Below are 13,461 nucleotides of genomic sequence, written 5' to 3' on the forward strand. Positions count from 1 at the left end.
ATAAGGAAATCAGTAAATTCTTGAGGGACTTGCTTCATGGTGTCCAGTGTCAAGTCCTGCCCCTGGGTCACACCAGCCCCAGGCAGCGCCACAGGCCTGGGGAAGGGTGGCTGGGAACTGCCTGGGGGAAAGGCCCTGGGGGTGCTGGTCAACAGCCGGCTGGACATGAGCCAGCAGTGTGCCCGGGTGGCCAAGGGGGCCGACAGCATCCTGGCTTGTGTCAGACACAGTGTGGCCAGCAGGACCAGGGCAGTGACTGTCCCCCCGTACTGGGCACTGGTGAGGCCGCCCCTCGAACCCTGGGTTCAGGTTTGGGCCCCTCACTGCCAGACAGACACTGAGGTGCTGGAGCGTGTCCAGAGCAGGGCAACGGGGCTGGGGAAGGGTCTGGAGCACAAGTCTGATGAGCAGCAGCTGAGGGAACTGGGGGTGTTTAGCCTGGAGGGAAGGAGGCTGAGGGGAGACCTTACCGCTCCCTACAGCTGCCTGAAAGGAGGTTGTAGGCAGGTGGGGGTCGGTCTCTTCTCCCCAGTAACAAGTGACAGGACAAGAGGAAAGAAATGTCCTCAAGTTGTACCAGGGTAGGCTTAGATTGGATGTCAGGAAAAATTTGTTCCCCAAAAGGGTGGTCAAGCACTGGAACAGGCTGCCCAGGGACGTGGTTGAGTCCCCATCCCTGGAGGCATTTAAAAGATGTGCAGATGTGGTGCTTGGGGACATGCTTTAGTGGTGGAGTTGGTAGCTGGTTCTATATCTACCGTATGATCCTATGGTCACAATTGAAAAATATGTTAATATTAAGAGTAATTGCATTTCGTGTTAGTGGAAACTTTTAATACGCTGATATTTATATTTAAAATGCAGTATGAGGAAGAGGCAACATCTTGCCTGAATCCTTCACATTTTTAACACAAATTTTTGGACAGGTTTGTTTATCACTAGATGGTGCTGTTGCCTTCAGAGAAAAGTAAGGTTCCAATGCATTTGATTCTTTCCCTCTTTTCACTGGGGGATGAATTCAGTAAAATAGAGGCTGAAAACTTAATTCTTTTTTTCTTACATTGAAAAGGTAAGTAATTCAAGGTGATTATAGTGTTGTATAATTTTCCTTTTGTAGTTTGTTTTTTTTTTTTTCCCCAAGATCAGTAAGTTTGGTCTTAGCATGGTAATGGCAAATTTGAAATAGAATTGTGGTCTATTGACACTGCTTTCAAGTTTGAGGTAGGGTAAACTGAACATGATTTTTATGCCTGATGGTGTGAAATGAATGTAATGCTTGTTGAATCCACTAAAAGCACAATTATTGAATTTGATTGTGTTGTCTTCTGATAAGCATTAATCATTAAATATTTTGGATCTTATCTGTATTAGCCATATTTTAGTTGCATTAAGTTAGTGCTCTTGAATTGGGAGAAACTGAAGTATCCTATACTCTTGTTGCTAATAATTTGCAGAAAGAATTTAATAAACTGCTTTTTAGGCTTATACGCCTTATGTGATCTAAGCTGCCTTGATGGGAAGGGGGAGAATTCTTTAATGTTACTGCTGAAGGTAGAAGGATCCAAAACCACCTTGTGAAACTAAAGGACATTCGTTAAAACGACTTGCAAATGATTCTACCCTTCTCTTGTCTTGTCTAGGTGTCCATTGCACACATGGTTTCAATAGAACTGGATTTTTGATCTGTGCCTTTTTGGTCGAGAAGTTGGACTGGAGGTAACTTTGAATGTTAATTTCTAGGGATTTGTGGAGAGTGACCAAAGGCATCTTTAGTTTGTTTGGCTTACTGTCCTGACAGCTATCCTAATATATTCACTGTTTGTTTTTTAAAACTGCCTACTAATCTTGAGCAAATAAGCTATATTAACATGGTTTATATAATCCCTTGGTAGTTTAGCCTGTTTCAGTCAAGCTTTCCAGGCTCAGTAGGTGAAAAGTCAGCTGTACCTGCTGTGTGTGGGCTTTTAGCAGTGTATACATTGTATTGTGTCTCTTCCCTGTGAGGTGTCCCACATTTTGAGTAAGAATGTAGAGTTCAGAGATGCATGAAAGATTATTTCTCTTACTTCATCTTTTTCATGTAGATTTGCATGTAGACTTTTTTGGTTTGTTTGAGTTCTGAACAGATTAGCTAGAGCAACAGCCGAGTGACATACTTGCTTCTGAGGGGTCGCGGGGAGACAAAGTCCTTGTTTCCAGCTTGTTGACTAAGGGCTACACCATGCCTCTGTACAAATTCACCTGGGGTTTTTGTGATTATAAAAATGTTGGTTTCTTCCTAAAAAATAGTGAACTTTTTCAAATAACAAAAAATTGCCTGTAACATGCTGGGCATGACTTTCGCATGTTTGGTAGTAGTCACAAAACACTATTTCTTTGCTGACGGGATCCCATGCAAGGCATGTTTCTTAACAAGCCCCTTAAGCATTCTGATGATACTTCTTGGTTTTGTCATTTAAGTGAAGAAAATTCTACTCCTGTTGCAGCATTTTCATATGACTGGACATACAGTTATTTGGCACTTAGCATGTACATGCAAGCTGTTTGCAAAGAACTAGGTCATTGTTGTCTGTTAGTAAACTTGGAAGAAAGACATTGGAGTAATGGAGACAGAACACCATTAGTAGTGGGTGGCTGAATCTTGGCAGAATCTTAGCTGAGCATAAGAAGTAGACACAGATACAAATATCTTTATAGTATGAATCCGTTTGTTCCTATGAACTAGCAAATGTGTATGCTTTTAATCTAACAATTTTAAAGCAGTATGCAATAATTAGACTTAGAATTGTTCCTTTGTTCTGAAGAGGAAATGCATTTGAATCTATTTGGAACTCCTGTTTTTATGGAGCCTCTCTTTATTTTCAAAACTCTGTGGGAAAAGCCTTAAAACTTAACAGCCATGTCTCTCTCTCTCTCTTTTTTTTTTTTTTTTTTTTTTTTCCCCCCTCCATTTAGGTCTATCAAGTTTGTTCATCTCTGTCAGATTTTTTTAGTAGAACAATCTGATAGGGAAAAATGTCCACAGCGAAAGAATGAATTTTGACAAGGTGGTAGTTAATGCTAAGCATCATATCAAGATAAATCCAATTTGCTGTATCATTCTTTTAAATAGGCATTGTTATTTGCTGATGAGGAAATAAGATTTTCCTGATGGAAAAATCCATCTGTATTCATTCCTTAAGTGTATGATACAGGAATGCTGCTGATGTGTTGTGAATACTGAGATGTATTTTATGGTTCAGTTTAAAGGAAGGTCATCCAGACTGAAAGCTGTCCAGGTAGTGATCAGAAACCTTAATACTCTTTTTCACAACTGATTTTTCCTGAAGACTGCTATGTTTCTAGAACTTGCAAAATATGTTTTCTTTCAGCTAGGTTTCCGTGCTTGAAATCTATGCTGCTTCTTTTAGCTTTCATTGCCATCTATTCCAGAATACTATATAGAGTTCTTCTAATATCATCAGAGACAAATCTAAGCATCTTTCAGGCCCCATCCCTTTTGGTTTGTTTTGTTCTTTCTATGGCATTGCTTACAGAAGATTTGAAACAATTTAAGAAAGATACCAAAACAAAAAAATTTCTTGTGAGGAAAAAATTAGGAGTCTTAGAAAACAGAATGGCGAAGAAAGCTCCTTCTTTATATGAAGCTTCTTTATATTAAAGCTTCTTCTGTATATGAATAATTCAGATTCTTAAACTGGTAATTTCTGAGATCTGATGGCTGACCATTTGATAGTCTTACTCTGGAAAATGTTTTGTTTTCTACTCTTACCAAAGATCAGAAGAGAGGGCCAAACTTACTGGTTCTTAGGAGGTGTTTCTGTCTATTCTGGGAAATTTATTTCATAAAATTCTCAGGCTCTTTCTCATACTGTACAGATATGACAAAAAAAAATATACTTTTTTGTATTTAAATTCTTTTTTTGCATTTTAGCTGTATGTTTTCCTTGTTCCAGTGGCAGGCTATTTTCTTAAATGAAAAAATTCATGTCACAGCATGTAATCTGTACTTTTGTTCCAGCTTTAAGACTTTTTGTTCCAGTTTAAGGCTTGTCAAGAAGCCTAACAGGGACATGTACCTTTTGTGATTTCTCCTTTTATTTAGCAAAATCGCTAAATGTTGGTCCATGGAACATTAGTGCTCCACACAGCCATGACAAATTGTAGACAGAATTATGTCCATTGTTTTATGTTAACCGTTTTCAAAGGAATTGTGAAAATAGTAATGATAAACCCCTTGTGCTGTGCTTGCTGGTGTATATTTTGGAGTGCTTTCCAGTTGGCTAGTAAAGGTGCATGACTGTTAATTTTGGTTTCTAATTTTTTTTTGATCCAGTCTCCAGTTTATTAAAGCACTTAAGATTAAGTGTTAGCTGCACAGTAAAAGGCTTCTGAATTACATTTTTTTATGAGTAACTTCTGGAAAGAGAAGTAATTTGAAAAGATGAGGATGCTTTTTCCCAATGTGATGACAAAATGTCTAATGAAAGGAGAGATAATTCTTAGGGGGAAAAATGTTGCCACACTTTAATTTCAACACTTGCATTTTTCTTCATTAAGTTTGTTCATCTCTTTTTGTGTTGCTTTTTTTGTCTTCATTCAGTCTTTTAAGTACTTGTCTATGTGTCACTCATGCCTTTTCTGTAGCAATAAAAGTTTTACCTAGGTGAGCAACAGACCACTTATTTGCTACAATCAGGGAAGCAGTGCAAGATGCAGTTACTTTTGAGAACATATGCAGTGCCTACATAATTATGCAGAATCTTGTGCAAGAGCAACTGTTACCAGGCTGATCTAAGCATAATGTTTTTTTGCATTTACCAGTTTGGAATTTTTAATTCTCAGTCCCAATAAATCTTAGGTTTGATAAGGCAGAATATGACTAAAACATATAAATTAAGCATCCAGAGTAATTTTCAATTTTTATTTGACAGTATTGAGGCTGCTGTGGCCACTTTTGCTCAGGCTAGACCACCAGGTATTTATAAAGGTGACTATTTGAAGGAATTATTTCGTCGTTATGGAGATGAAGATGATGCACCATCACCACCTGAGCTACCAGAATGGTGCTTTGATGATGATGAAGAGGAGGATGATGATAATGGTAAAACAGGAGGCCAAGAATCAGAACCTGGATCATCAAGCTCTTCCTTTGGCAAGAGGAAAAAAGAACGCCTAAAACTGGTATTTTTGATTAAGAACTTACTATTCTAATTGCTATACTTAATTTCATAAACTCATAGTCATCAGTTAATACATGCTAAACAAGTGCCAGTGCTCTTGCATATAAGGACTGGTAGTATTGTCTCTTAACAGGGAAAAACTGGTATCTTCATTGAAAGCTTTCTTATGCATCCTGTATGAACTTGGAACTTTAACATTCAACACCTCAACTTCCAGTTGTTGTTACAACTTCCAGTTATTCCAGTTGTAAAAATTCCTTAAATTTTTTCTTATATAACAATTTTTAATAAATTTGCGTTGAAATAGTAAAGCACTTTTTAATTATTCGCTTTATCTTTAGGGGTGAAATGTTATGATGTATGTGTGTAAACAGTTTTTACTTATTTTTTTGTAGCCATGTGGATGAAATTCAGAATTTTTTTAAATTCACTGCTCATTTTGGTAAATATTCTTACCTTTTGAAATTTTGGAGGGTTGAGAATTGGGTTATCAAAAAGCAATATAAGCTTAAAATCCCCAAGGCAGCTTTGAAATTATTTTTTGTTCAAAGCTGTTTTAACTGTATAATGATAAGAAATATGGCTGATCGCTTATGGTGATTGAACATACATCTGCATAATTCTGATGAAATATGTTGCTGTAGTTACCATAGTATGGAACTAATACTCCAGAGCGAAGAATATACTTGTATCATCTGTAGACTAATGGCTCAGTTCTCTCCAAATCCCTGACTTTTTTTATTTTATTTGCAGATAAACTAGGGGAGAATGTTGCTGAGTGCAAAAATAGATTCAGTTCTTTTTGCATAACACTGAATTCATTTACTTGTGTCTGAGGTGTATTTGTTTGCAAACACTTGGAAATCCTCATAGGAAATACGCTGCAAAAATGCATTTTGTTGTTACTGCAGCTGCTCAATGTGGTTTACAGATGGAGTATGGAAGAAATTAGCCTGAAAGGAATATAAAATCTTGTCCAGAGAAGCAAGATGAACTTTGAAAACTTTCAAATAATCTATCAGCTGGAATAAAAAATTGCCAACACAGTGAAAATCCATAGTAAAAATATACTCAGGGATATGGTCACTACCTCCATTAGCCTTGCAGTAAAACATTGATATTTCAGAAAATTTATTTGGGCTGGAACCACAGACCTGTGTTTTTGACTTGCCTTTTGATGTGTTAGCAAATGAGGTGTGATGGTGACATCCAATGACAGCCTCTTTTCAGCAAGTATAAAACTGAACTGGTCTGTTTAACAGGAATCATGATCCTGGCTTCCCAGGCTTTTTCTTATCTGCCACCATAGTTCTTTTGAAAGCTGGAAGCTAAATTATACGAATAAGCATATTAATGACTAAAAGGTAATTATGAGTTAGAGAATTTATGAAAAAAAGAATCATCTAGTTAATATGCATATTCGTATAATTCAGTTTTGCAGCTCTGGAGGAACATTCTTTGACATGAAGAGGAGGAACTGGGAGAATTCTTTACCATGGTTCTTGGCTGGCAGATTGGACTGCTTAACTCAGTAGAGATGGATACAGTCTATTTGTGATTCCTTGTAAATATGTGATCTACATGGGTATGATTATCAGGTAAATACCTCTTGCTCAGATTTTCTTATTATTTTACTGTCTAAAGGGCTAAATTTTCAGCATTATGTTGATTTCTTGTACTATTTGTTTTCAGCCTTCAAATTTGACTCTTTCTGTAAACACCGGAGGGTAGACAGCGTCAAACTAGAGGTGGTTGTGGTGATAGTGGTGAGATCTGAAATGATTTCATGTTGGCCCAAGTCTTTTTGGGGACAAGTAAAGTTTAGAGGTAGAGGAGGAGACACTTCCCAGGCAGCTCGCTAGGATAATGAATAGTCGGAAGCAGCTGCCCGGCTAGCCTGTGAAGTTAGCATGCTGTCCATTTCAGAAACTCCATCTTGGATGTGAGAAACTTTATTGCAGCATCTTGCATCAAAAATTCCATATTTTGATGTCAAAAAGTCATGACAGCCTTTCTTTTCTATGCTACATAAACTGTGGGAACAGTTAGAACATAATGCCATTACAGTTTCCTTTGTCATCATCTGAATGTAGTTGATAGGTAACAGCAAATCTATTTGCTGTGGTCTCAGATGCTACACAGCAAATCCAAACACACATTGAATTTGTCAGCACATGCCATAATAATTGTAGCTTCGAAGCAACATTATTAACTGACACTTAGAATCTCACTTCAGGGAGAAAAGTTTTTGGAGCAAAAAATACTTGGTTTTGCAAATAGGACTAAAAGTTATAATTCTGAGCTAGAACCTTCAGAATTTTCAACGGGATCTTTTACTGTTTAATAAGGAATGCCACCTATTCTAGTCCCATGTAAGCTGTATATTTCACAGGTATTACAGGGTGTGATATGTAGCGCTTCTAAAATGGATGGTTACATCTCAAACGGTCTAGAAGAGATGGTAGCTGTTAATGATTTTCTTCATGATTTTGTGTGCAGGTGTCTTGTGGTCATCTGTGAGACCGGGAAACCATTAAACCTCATGGTTGATATAGTTGGGAAGGATAATATTTATTATTTAACTGTCAAAGTATTTTGTTTCTAAATGTCATGACTTTGGTTTTTTTCTGCCTAACCTACTTTTTTTTGCCGAAGTTTAACCCCTGTGCTTACAGTTCTGCCCATGGGTGTCTTGATGGATATGGAAAAAAGATAATTTTCTGATTTTACAGCAGCATTTTATATACTCATATATGGGTGTAATTTCCTTTTTAGCCTCCTCTTTCTCCACATTAAATGCCAATTTGTTCACTTTTTCCCTATAGTCCATATTTTTTGTATTTCTGTCCATTCTTGTCATTCTTTGTATTCTGTCATGTTGACTCACATTTTTCTGAGACTGTGGTGCCTATGATTGAACACAAGCCTCTAGCTGAGGCCATCCTAATGCTTAATAGAGAGGAATTAATTTTTCATATCTTAAGGCTAGTATTTCTGTTTATATATCTCAATATAATTGCCTTTTACAAGACAGAATAATACTAATTCAGCGCTTTTTCTCTTGGTGCTTCCGTATCTTTTTCTCTAATTACCTACCAGTGTGTGTTTGTGTAATTGCTTATGCCCTGTTAAGTATAGAACTTTGTTTATACTGAATTGTACAGTGTTTTTTCCAGCCCATTCTTGTAATTAAGGATAACACTGAATTCTTAAGCTGCCATCACAGTCTGTATCCCTGTTACTAAATTCACAGATGTCACAAAAATAAGAATATGCTAATAGGAAATTTAGGGAAAATAAATTAACTCTCTTATACCTAAACAACCCCGCAGATTCTCCTCAAGGTATTCTTCCATTTTGTTCGTGAAACACTAGCTCCTCTGAACCTGGTTTCAAAACGTGTTGCTCTCCTGTTTTATAGAAGTTAGATCTACCCCGTGTTTTCTGAGTTCCCCTCTGAGAACAAGACAAGCAAACAAAAGCCGAGCCAAAAACCAGCATCAAAAGATGTGATCTTTCCTGCTTCTCCTGATTCTGTGAAGCTTGTTTCATCACCAAAACCAAATGATTAGTTGAACACCATGGTTACTGAGTGACAGTCAGTATATTTTTGTTGTATCTTTTTTGTTTGTACATGCCTAGAGGCAGTTCTTGTGATTTGGTCTGGTATTTCTAGGTATTAAATCAAAGCTGATCAGTGTAAGTTCCTGTCTCTCCCTTCCTGTCTTTTAGAAGATGCAGACTGCGTCTCTTCCTGACATGTTTTGGAACGTTTCTTGTCCTCTGGAAGGCAGTCTCTGAGCATGCTGGCACTCGGTCAGGTCTGAGTAGCCTGAAGATGGCTATCACCCAGGCCTGGTGATAGCCACTAGGGTTAGGGAGGTGTGTGTTTGGGGCTGTTCCCACTCGCACCCACTCCTCCAGGTGGTGTTTAGGATCTGAACCAACACAAGATGATACATATCGCCACTTCTCCTTCAGCTGAAGTGATGGGTGGAGGGATATGGTGGCAGGTGGGAAGAGCTTGATTAATTAGTACAGCTTGTGCAGAGACTAGATACTGAGTGCATGTAGTTACCTTGGATCCATCAGGGCTTACAGCTCTTGGCTTCGTAGCAGCACTGAGGACCTGAGGTGCTCCTGCTGAGCTGCACGCTCTGGCATCCTTGCACTGTATTCTCCAGTGTAGTGTTTCCAGAGGGGGTTGTTAGCTCAACAACGGTGCGGGAAGCGCCTGGATCTGGCTGAGTTTTGGCACCTTATCCAAGGAAATGTCCTCATGAAACCTGGAGCGCTGAGTTGGCCAGGGACAGATGCCCGAGTGACTCACCTTGTTTTCATAGTGCTGTGCCTTAGCTAGTGAGTATACTTGAGGCAGATAATCTGCAAGAGAGACCTTCAAATGGCAAGCACCAGTTTCATGTTTATGACTTTTTATTTTCTGGAGAATTTTTCCAGTTGCCTGCCTTTTGCTTTAATATATAGTAGTCATACTGCTGTCACATTCTGCCATTATTTGAGAAGGAAGATACAACCATTTTTCTTTGGTCATGGTGCTCTTAACCACTTGCTCAGAATTCAGACAACATGCTGGCCAGGCACGTGTTAACTGTCTGTCTCCCTTGCCCAGTCACCTGTGTGCCATTGCACCTGCTGGTGCCCACATAAATAATATGGGACAAGTGATGCACCAAAGGTCTGTGGAGCTTAAGGTGATTAAGGTTATGCACTAGGGTATTTCTTTAGGATGTACTGTTCTCGGAATACAATTTGGAGATGCAACTGAGCCAATCTTAACTAAATGCAGGCTGTACTGAAAACTGTAGTCCTGCTTTCCCTGCACTTCTGTGTTCCTTCTGCTTCCCTCGTGCTGGCACTAGTGCTGACTCATCCTATGGTGAACTAGTTTAGGATACTAATTTGCCAGAAAATTATTAATTTATGATACTGTTTTTGCCAAATTAGTTCCTAGACTTGCTCAAGAGTAGAACAGATGAGTGCCATGGTGTGTGGAAAAAGGAGCAAAAAAGCTCCTTTCATCAGTAGTATGCAGCTAGATTTGTTAAGGCAAGTTTCAAACATTTTAGTGATGACATACACAATACTTGTACCTTCATTTGCAGGATTCATAATTCAACAGCTGAAACACCATGCTTTGATCTTCTTAGTCTGCATTGCGAATGTATTTGAGATGCTGTTGAAATAAATCTGGTCAAATTGGGATCTCTACAGAGATCTTTTATTATGTAGCTTTTTAGATCTGATGGCTTTAATGTGTTCTGTTGTACAGAATTTGTTTTTATTCCACTCAGCATCAAACTTTTTCTGGAATATACAAGTTATTTTTGAGTTTTATTTTCAGTATTCTTTTATTGATCTCTATTTAGGCTTTTCTGTGGCATTCAGGATAGCACCTCCACTTTAGTAACTTGGTTTAGATTGAGAATAAAATCATGCAAGTATAATTTCACACAAATACTTTGTTACAAACCAGCCGTTTATGTTTTCTCTTTTGTTAATAAATTTTTCCTAGACCAACTGAGAGCCCTTTAAGTTTGCTGCTGTTTAAGTACATTCATTCTTTCAATTGTTTTCCCTGTGGTGTAAGTTTTAAGTTTTCAGACATAAAATGTGGTAGATACCCAGCTGGAGGTGAAATTAATGTAATTGAACTTCTTGTACTGCAGTTACCATCTAGGTCTGATAAAATTAACATATTTAATTGAAAACATACATCTTTGATTTAGAGGGAGAAAAGAATGACTTAATGTCTTTAAAAAGACCCAGCAAAAACCTCTTGTCTAAAGATTTTTTCCCAGTGACTTGAGCTCGGTAATTACCGAGCTACTTAGGTTTACCTTTATGTTAGATCTCTACTGTTAGTGAGCAGCTCTTGCTTTTCATGATTCAAGGAAAACACAGAATTGTTGGTCTGGAAATACTATTTATGTATTAGAAACTTTATTTAACATTTCATATGTCAATTCTGTCCTTGGTTTCCAGTTTATTTATTTTGAGGCCATACTTTTTGACACACTTAAAAGTGGTGTCACAAGGGCTTCTGCCAGAAGATTTTGTGACCTTTAATGTATGGTGATTTGCTTTAGGTTCAGATTTTCATCCATAAATAAACATCTTGCATTACCTTGAAATTCCATATGTGATCAATTTACTATTAAATACTTGATATTAATGTACTTTCTTTTTAAATAAGATAATTTTAGTTGCAATTGAAAAATGAGTCTGATGCTGTAGCTTGACATGGCAACTTTCTTGAGAGTACTAGCTAAACAATGCTTATCCCTTACCATTTACCTCCTTTGTAAATTTTTTTAATCATTATTTTAGGTTTTCCCCCATAAATAAGTCATTTTACTTCCTACATTCATAATATGGCTCACCAGTGAGTTTACTGGCAAATCTCAAGTGATGTATCTTGGTACCTGGGGGTAAATTTTTAAGGAATATTTAAGCTACTATTGTTCATGAGGATGAACTTGTAAAAACAGACAATCTTGTAGTAACGTGCTCTGGTCAGTTTTATGAAGGCTTAAATACTAATTATTATTTTTTTTATTTAGGGTGCAATTTTCTTGGAAGGAATAACAGTTAAATGTGTGACCCAAGTGACAACACAACCAAAGTTAGGAGGAATACAGCAAAAATGTCAGCAGTTCTGTGGATGGGAAGGGTATGAGAACCTTTAGAACCTGTTTATTTATACTGTCTAGAAATAAGTGTTACATTCCTAGTTTTGTGGAAGAGCTCATTGTAAAAATGAGAGAAAGTAACTATTTTTGGATGGATTCTTTAAAAAAAAAAAAAAAAGCAAGCCCCAAAAACACTCAATAGTGAAACAGATGAGGATCTTGCATTGTACTGTGAAATGGTGTGATCAGCTGTTGATATTAAAAATGAAGATTCTAGAACTGCTTTTCCATTGAGATACAAAATGTTTTCAGATGAATTGTTCCTGTGCAAGTTCCAGATGTAGTCTAGTCCAGGTATTTGTCTAAAATTTAGTGCTTGCTGAAGCTGCACTGCATTCCCAACTTATTTATACAACTGCTTTTTATTATTTTATTATATTATAATTTTTCTTTATACATTTCAATATTGAGGTACAATACTATTTTTTTATAGCCAACTTGGATTTGTGTCCAATGTTAATGAGAATGTTGATTTTAATGTCTCACATTCTGAACTCCTCCTTTCCAAAGCTGACGATCCAGGCAGTTGTTCACCATGCTTACTGACCTGCTGATGCTTATAGTTCTTCTTGTGCTTGTAATTTTGAATTCAAATATCTCTTCCTCCAGCTTTGAAGTTCCACGTAATTTAGTGTTTTGTCGTAAACAAATACCTGTGTTCTTATCAGAGAGGCATTTGATTCCTCTTGCAAAATACCTTATTGGAGAAGATATTCTAACTCCAAGTTAACCTTGCAGCAAGTCTGGTACAAGGTGTAACTTTAGTCTAATATAAAAAATGCATTGCCATGTGTGACTGTTTATTGCAGAACATTAATAAACATGGATGTATTTTTTTGTTGTTTGTTTGTTTGTTTGTTTTTTAAGATCTGGATTCCCTGGAGCACAACCTGTTTCCATGGACAAGCAAAATATTAAATTTTTGGAACAGAAGCCATACAAAGTTAGCTGGAAAGCAGACGGCACTCGGTAAGTTAATTGTAAATTAAAAAGAAACACCCAGTAAATTGGGTAGACTGTATTTTCTCAGGAAAGTGAATTTGCTTCTACAAAGGACAAAGCATATTCTAACAAGAAAACTGACTCCAGCGGTTAATTTTTTGCTTGTCTTGGTACCTAACATTTGCTGAAGTTTGTGGCCAAGTTTCTTTAGCAGCTGTTCTGCAAACAGACTGTTAATGTATGTACTTTTATTCTTCATAACCCTTGACTGTCTGTCAGTCAGGACTTACCAAGGTCTTAGAATAATCTTAGATAACAGTAAGAGTTTGTTAAGCTAAGGAACTTGTTTATAAAAGCTAAATTAAAACTTCTAGTTGATCCTTCAGAAGCTGTCTAGCATTAGAAATTTCATAGGGTTTTTTCATGTGTGCTGTGATCCATAGTTCAAAGTTGTAGTTCTGGTCAGCGAAAGAGTCAATATAGCTTAATTTTCCATTACCAGTTCTCTTACATTCATTGTAGGGGTAACTTTTTTTTTTATAACGGACTATATTCTGACCGGATTGATGTGTCGAACCTCTTCAGTGTTGTTACTTCTGGTTTGAAACGTATCTTTGTATTTAACT

At 37.2% G+C, this 13,461-nt stretch overlaps 1 protein-coding gene and 1 long non-coding RNA gene across 5 annotated transcripts in view; one reads left to right on the forward strand and one right to left on the reverse strand.

The window, feature by feature from the left end:
• LOC308064662 overlaps positions 1 to 13,461 on the reverse strand; it is a 604,713-nt gene that overhangs the window by 178,049 nt on the left and 413,203 nt on the right. The window lies entirely within an intron of this gene.
• Positions 1 to 13,461, forward strand: part of RNGTT (RNA guanylyltransferase and 5'-phosphatase) — a gene marked incomplete at its 5' end in the record, with an annotated part of 189,470 nt that overhangs the window by 19,629 nt on the left and 156,380 nt on the right. For all 4 annotated transcript variants that reach the window (XM_080389351.1, XM_080389353.1, XM_080389352.1 and 1 more), the window contains 4 exons: positions 1,641 to 1,716; positions 4,935 to 5,184; positions 11,765 to 11,874; positions 12,761 to 12,862. In XM_080389351.1, the coding sequence (XP_080245477.1) occupies positions 1,641 to 1,716; positions 4,935 to 5,184; positions 11,765 to 11,874; positions 12,761 to 12,862 (538 nt within the window). The remainder of the gene's footprint in view (positions 1 to 1,640; positions 1,717 to 4,934; positions 5,185 to 11,764; positions 11,875 to 12,760; positions 12,863 to 13,461) is intronic.

Source organism: Falco punctatus, assembly GCF_963210335.1.
Source record: "Falco punctatus genome assembly, chromosome: 5".
NCBI lineage: Eukaryota > Metazoa > Chordata > Aves > Falconiformes > Falconidae > Falco > Falco punctatus.